Consider the following 6,995-nt stretch of genomic DNA (forward strand, 5'->3'; position numbering starts at 1 on the left):
CACCGGGCCACGCCCCCATCCGGCCCCCGGCGGGCTCGGCCCGCTCCCTGGCGCCTCGGCGGGACGCACCGCGCCGGCCTGGCCGGCACTTCCCGTTACCTGCTGAGCGGCAGAGACGTTCCCCGCGACTCCCAGCCCTCCTTGGGAGCAAGGGGTCCCGGCAGGCACTCCTCCTCGCCTCTCACCCACCCCAGGCCGCGTCGGAACCCCAGAGGCCCACTTTCGGCGTCCCACCCGACCTCGGGTAGCCCTTCGCCCGGAGCCAGTTGACGCAGGAGGCGAGGGCGGCCGGGTACTGGCATGGAGCGTAACGCGCAGGCGCAGCTGGTGCTCGCTAGTGCCCTGCGACCGGCACACGAGGGGGTTGTCGGGGTGAGACCTAAGGTTCCCCTCTGACGGGTCTCTCTAGTCTACCGTAACCGATTGCCGAGCCTGACTGAGCCCCCGCAGGCCTTGCTGTAGGATTCCCCCACGACTCGCCGCTGGTGGGGACAGCCCGCTTGGCTCCGCGCGCCCTAACTGTATCTAACCCAGGCAACCGCGCCAGACCGGCTCCTCTGTCGGAAGCCGAGCTAGCTGCCCAGAAATGATTAACGAGCGCAACCCCCTAGCGCGGTGGGTGACCGCAGGAAGGGGGGGGGGGTTAGATCCCCGGAACAATGGCTCATAACGCCCCAGGCCGCTGGAGGGGAATAAAAGCATCGAACTGTCCAACCAGTTTGTTTCTGCAGGCTCCACTGTTTAAAAACAAAATAAAGTAATTTAAATGCTATTAAAATATCCCCCTACAACATTTCTTCCTATTATTTGGACAACCAGGCACTTGTTTGTTTGCTTGCTTGCTTTAAAATGTTCCAACAAAATCCTAAGTTTGTTTCGAAAGATGTTGGATTAGCATTTAACACCTCATCGGTCACTAAAGCCCAGGCAGTTCACCAGCCCCAACACAGCCTCAGCTAAAAGAACATCAGAGCAAACAGAGTTGGGCTTTTTAAACTGGCAAACAAATGCCACACACCGCCTAAAGGAGGGCGGAGGAGGGGGGTTAAGGCGAACTCCTGTCCAAATGAGTTTAAAGGGAATAAAAAGGAAAAAAGCACAAGTTTTCTTAAAGCTAGCTTGCGAGCACAGGCGTCACGAACAAGGGCTTTTGTGCCTGCTAATTGCACCATTTGTGCGCAAAAGTTCCGACGCGAAGTGTGAACTCTCAACAGAAGGAAACATGAGACAACTGAAGTGCCCTGGTTTATGCGCCCCGCTCCTCCTCCGCCGCCGCCTCCTCTTCTTTCTCCTTCCTCCCGCCGAGCCCGCTGTTGCAGCTTGTTTGCACTGGGGCTTATCCGGAGCGGAAATTCCTTTCCGTTTTTGTGAATGACAAACTCATTAACAATTCATCAACACAACCTGTTCCAGCCGGCCCGTCCCCACGGCAACAGCCCCTTCCGCAGCGCGCTCATTGGCTGGCCGGGAGAATGTATCCATTGAGACGCTCGCTGTTTGTATCCATTGAGGAGCTGCCTCGCGCAGGGGGTGTGCGAGGGTTGAGTCCAAGGGAGAGTGAGCAAATCGAGGTTTGAATAATCCGAGGAGAAAGACGCCCGGGCGGATTTGAGGTGCAGCCTTAAAGGGAGGGATTAGGAGCCGCTGGACTTTTTTTCCCCCCCCTCCCCTCTTAGTAGCAGGGAGTCCGAATTAATTGGATTTCATTCACTGGGGAGGAACAAAACTGTCTGGGCAGCTTCATTCAAAGAGATTCATTGACACCAAGAGCGAGCGGCTGCAGCGGGGTGCAGCGGGAACGCCGGCTTCACTTCTGTCTCGCTTTCCCCAACCGCTAACACGGTCTGGGAAGGGCGAGGTGGAATTAAACCCCGCTCCGAGAGCGGCACCTTCGCGCAGCGCGTTCGGCCTATGCCTGCCCCGAGGGGCGTCTGGTAGGCAGCCCGCCCTCTCCGGTAGCTCGACCCCCATGATAGATACGCTCAGACCCGTGCCCTTCGCGTCGGAAATGGCGATCAGCAAGACCGTGGCGTGGCTCAACGAGCAGTTGGAGCTGGGCAACGAGCGACTGCTGCTGATGGACTGCCGGCCCCAGGAGCTGTATGAGTCGTCGCACATCGAGTCAGCCATCAACGTGGCCATCCCGGGCATCATGCTGCGGCGCCTGCAAAAGGGCAATCTGCCCGTGCGCGCGCTCTTCACCCGTGGCGAGGACCGGGACCGCTTCACCCGGCGCTGCGGCACCGACACCGTGGTGCTCTACGACGAGAGTAGCAGCGACTGGAACGAGAACACCGGCGGCGAATCGGTGCTTGGATTGCTGCTCAAGAAGCTCAAGGACGAGGGCTGCCGGGCGTTCTACCTGGAAGGTACGCGCCGGGGGAGTCCCGCGCTCGGGGCCGGGCGGGGGTCGCGGGGCTGTGCGCGGCGGGCAAGGCGAGCTGACTGCAAATGCCCCTGCTGCGCTTGACTGGCGCTTCTGAGTCGCGCCGCTGGGTCGGGGGATATCCGCCAGCTACTGGCCGCGAACCTCGAGCGTCCCGCACCCGCCAGCTAGCTGGGGCAGAATCCGCCAGCTTCCGGCCACAGGCACGGGCTGTTTTCTTTCTAACGATTCCTTCTGCCTACCCGGAGTATCCTCCACCTGTCCCTGCTTTCTGTCGTTCGATCTTGAATTAAGATTTGCAGGAAAGGGGAGGACATTGTGTGTGTGTGTGTGTGTGTGTGTGTGTGTGTGTGTGTGTGTCTGCGCGCGCGCAGATTGCACCTCCTGGCCCCTCAAAATATTTTAGAAAGTTGCCATTTTGTGCATTTCGGGATATAAAAGAAGAAAGGGTTCCAGGGAAGCGCGGGCCTGCTCGTTTTCCTCCCAAGGGTGCACATTTAAGTGTCTTTGTGTCATAATTGGGTCTGTGTGTAGGGTGTTTCGCAGGGTGTTTCCTGCGCCCGGCCGCGGCTCTCCCTAGCTGTGAAAACTACTACAGAATCTCAGGTTACACGATTGCCTTTCTCGTCCTGGCAGGTGGCTTCAGTAAGTTCCAAGCCGAGTTCGCCCTGCACTGCGAGACGAATCTAGACGGCTCATGTAGCAGCAGCTCGCCACCGTTGCCAGTGCTGGGGCTCGGGGGCCTGCGGATCAGCTCTGACTCCTCGGACATTGAGTCTGACCTTGACCGAGACCCCAATAGTGCAACGGACTCGGATGGCAGCCCGCTGTCCAACAGCCAGCCTTCTTTCCCCGTGGAGATCTTGCCCTTCCTCTATTTGGGCTGTGCCAAGGACTCCACCAACCTGGACGTGTTGGAGGAGTTCGGCATCAAGTACATCTTGAACGTCACCCCCAATCTGCCGAATCTCTTTGAGAACGCAGGAGAGTTTAAATACAAGCAGATCCCCATCTCGGATCACTGGAGTCAAAACCTGTCCCAGTTTTTCCCTGAGGCCATTTCTTTCATAGGTGAGACTAATTAACAGTCCTTCCTAAGACTTTTAAGTGCCATTCATAGAATTTAAGCTGTGTTAACCTTTCTTGCTGCTTGTTAGCATGCCTGACTCTGGGTCTCTAATATTACAAGCGGGGTCTTATTTCTGGTTTATCTTCTTGCCAAAAAAAGAAAAAGTGCCTTTTGACACGGCTGCAGACCACAGGTGTATTTGAAATGGTGCTTTTTGACACTTTGAATTCAGTCCTTTGAGAGCGGGCTGTACATGATCGGACAACAGAATTTTCTCACTATCTTTGGACATGGGGAAGGCTATATAGATGTCCTCACCGTGGACAGGAGTTTTAGCATTGGTTTATAATTTTCACAGATCTGAGAGTTATTTTAGGACATCAGGTTAGTTGTTGGAAAGCCCTATGAATGCTAGATGTTGTAATCCAGTTGAATGTTACCGTGACACCGGCTCACAGTGAGACAGTGAGGGTAACCTGAGCCCAGCAGGAAGGACTGTGGGCTGGAAGCCTGTAGAAGCGAATCTCCAGGCATTGTAATGCATTTCCTATTACAAAGGAACTCATTTTCAGGCCATGTCGACATCCTGTTCCTCCTAATGGGCTGTCCCCTGTGACTTCCCTCTCTCTTTTAAAATGCCTGAATACCTCCATTGTTAGCTGCACAACAGTTGGAGAATAATTTAATAGACCCTTGCAGTCTGCTTGTCTGTATAAAAGGCATTCAAGACCATATTGCAGGGTCTGGTATTCACATGCTGAGGCAAAGAATGCACACATTAAGGATTTTTTTTGTTGTTGGCAGAAACTTAATACAAAAGCTCCCTTTTCAGAAAATATCTGAAATATGTAATTGTGCCCAGCGTACATGTTTTGTCGCAGTAATACATTTTCTGCTGCCTGCAGGGCTCGATCGCCACACACGATTCCTTTTTATTTCTTTCTTTCCTTTTTTTTAAAAACTCAGTTTTTAGACGAATCATTCACAAAGCATGGTTTTCGGTCTACTGAAAGCTTGCCTTTCTTTCTGTGTTTACAGATGAAGCCCGGGGCAAAAACTGTGGTGTCTTGGTGCATTGCCTGGCTGGCATCAGCCGTTCGGTCACCGTCACTGTGGCTTATCTTATGCAGAAGCTCAATCTGTCCATGAACGACGCTTATGACATTGTCAAGATGAAGAAATCCAACATCTCGCCCAACTTCAACTTCATGGGCCAGCTGCTGGACTTCGAGAGGACGCTGGGACTCAGCAGCCCCTGTGATAATCGGGCCCCCACGCAGCAGCTCTATTTCACCACCCCCTCCAACCAGAATGTCTACCAGGTGGACTCCCTGCAGTCCACGTGAGAGGCCCCACGTGCCTCGCCGGATGCGTCCGTCCTTTCGCCGTATCTCTTGGCAGCGTCAGCTGGGCTGCTTTCTTTGTAGCGGCCGCAGGTGTCAAAGTGACCCCAGTTGTCTGTATGAGACAAGGTTCCCACATGTGGAATTGGTTATTACAATGGGAGAGATTTGCTCCATTCTTGTTGGAAGAACAGAACATGCTGTATAGATACAGGCCATAGGTTTGCTCCACGCCCGTGTGTACAGCCTACCCAGGCAGGGACTGGAATTGCAGGGTCTCCAGGTATAGAGGGTAGGACCAAATGGTAGGGTAGGAGCATGTGTTATCTAGGGCCTTGTATGACGGTTTCCTTTCGAGCCTGGAACTGACTACATTCTGTCTTCAATGAAGACTGATTCAATTTTGCATATAGAGGAGCCAAAGAGAGGTTTCAACTCTGTATTTGTAGTATCAGTTTGAAAAATAAATAAATAAATAAATAGTAATAAAGAAAACAAATCTGATACTCCATTTGATTATTGTAAATATTTGATCTTAAATCACTTGACCGTGTTTGTTTGAATTGTGTTTTTTTTTTCTTTGATGGGTTTAAAAGAAGTCCTCCAAAGGGAGACAGAGCAGTATGCCACTTCTTAAAACAAAACAAAAAACAACCCCAGGAATATTTGCTCTTTTCTAATCCAAAGGGTAGATTTGCAGCATGCTCAATTTCACCAACTCTGAATTACATTTTCATGGACACTGTTCTCACTGAGACCCTGTTACGGTGCAGCCTTTACTCTTTCATATATCTTCCTTGTGACTTTCCCTCCCTCTTAATGTGTAGTTTGACTATGCCTTACCTTTGTAAATATTTTGGCTTGTGTTGTCTCAAAGGGGATATCTTGGAAAGACACCAAAATCATGGGCTCACTTTTTTTTTTTTAACTTCAGCTGTGCTAAACAGTATATTACCTCTGTACAAAATTCTTCAGGGAGTGTCACCTCAAATGCAATACTTCGGGTTGATTTCTTTCCTCTTTTTTTAAATTTGTATAAAACTGGAAGTGTGTGTGTGAGCATGGCTAGCTGGTTGATAGGTGAAGTGCATATGATTGCGGAAAAGGGAGAGTTAAGTTGCTCCATTATGTTCATGGTGTAAAGTTTTGAGCTGAAATTTATTATAAGAATGTAAAACTTTAAATTATTAATAAATAACTATTTTGGCTATTGAATGTGTATTTTTTTAATCTCTTCTTTCATTGTACCTGCTTGTGAAGTGACACTTTTAAGGAGTTTTTCAGTGCGGGAGTGAAATTGGCTTGTAAAGCACTACAGGAACTGCAGGGCAAAGTTCCCGACATCTCCGCAATGCCAGGAATGTTTTTCAGGTGTGGTTTATGAAATTAACCTTTTGCTTCAAATGAAGATGACATCATAGAATGATGTATGATGTATTCCGACAACACTTTATGAGTACAATTCTGGCTTACTTAAGAAAATAGAAATGCTCTTGAAGAAAAATGAAGCCCTAGAGCACACCTTGCTGAAGTATATAAGGTTTGGATATTCCTGAACAGTAAAGAGGGGTTCTGGAATAATAGAACAATCACGGTGTTAACCTCTCTCCTTCCCTGTCAGGGTCAATAATACACATGCCCGGGAGAAAATAGGGATAATTGTCCTTCCAGTTTGTTATGGGGCAATTCCACCTGCAAATTACCCTAGTGTTGGCATAACAAATGAATCAGGAATTATGTCTTCCCTTTCCTTGCTCACACACATGGCGCTGCTCACTGAGCTGCTCACTGAGCCTGGATGTGGGCTTGAAAATTTCACATTGGCACTTGAGCTAAAACTTTGCCAATCCTGTTGTAATGTGCTTTGTGTTTAACTGGTTTAGAATGTAGGCCAGATACCACTATTGAACCTTATGTCAAAGTTATTTTGAACAGTTCTTTTCAAGGTAAAGGCTTAATCTCCTGTCCTTTTCCTTGGCACAACCCCTCTTGTCCCAAGCGTAAAAATACACAAACCAAAAATAAAGGTAAAGCGCAGGTGTATGAAATCAAAAGAATTAGAATTTTCAAACGTGCTTAGCCCCTTTGCCTCCATCAAGGAAAAAGATGAGCTTTTCACCCAGAGGGTGCATGTGGGATGCCACTTGGATCATTTGGTGATCTATGGTATAAGGGGTGAATGGCTCTGATTTTATGG

General features: G+C 49.9%; 1 protein-coding gene and 1 long non-coding RNA gene across 2 annotated transcripts in view; one reads left to right on the top strand and one right to left on the bottom strand.

Moving 5' to 3' along the window:
• Positions 1-1,705, bottom strand: part of LOC115304177 — a 2,971-nt gene extending 1,266 nt beyond the window's left edge. Inside the window, exon 1 of the long non-coding RNA XR_003914332.1 lies at positions 100-1,705. This is a non-coding gene — a long non-coding RNA (uncharacterized LOC115304177). The remainder of the gene's footprint in view (positions 1-99) is intronic.
• DUSP6 (dual specificity phosphatase 6) lies at positions 1,445-6,013 on the top strand. Its single transcript, XM_029954236.1, has 3 exons — positions 1,445-2,369; positions 3,023-3,457; positions 4,494-6,013. The coding sequence occupies exons 1-3, from the start codon at positions 1,970-1,972 to the stop codon at positions 4,799-4,801; spliced, it is 1,143 nt and encodes a 380-aa protein (XP_029810096.1). The 5' UTR covers positions 1,445-1,969; the 3' UTR covers positions 4,802-6,013.
• The last annotated feature ends 982 nt before the right edge of the window (positions 6,014-6,995 follow it).

The sequence above is a fragment of the Suricata suricatta genome, chromosome 10 (genome assembly GCF_006229205.1).
Source record: "Suricata suricatta isolate VVHF042 chromosome 10, meerkat_22Aug2017_6uvM2_HiC, whole genome shotgun sequence".
Classification (NCBI taxonomy): domain Eukaryota; kingdom Metazoa; phylum Chordata; class Mammalia; order Carnivora; family Herpestidae; genus Suricata; species Suricata suricatta.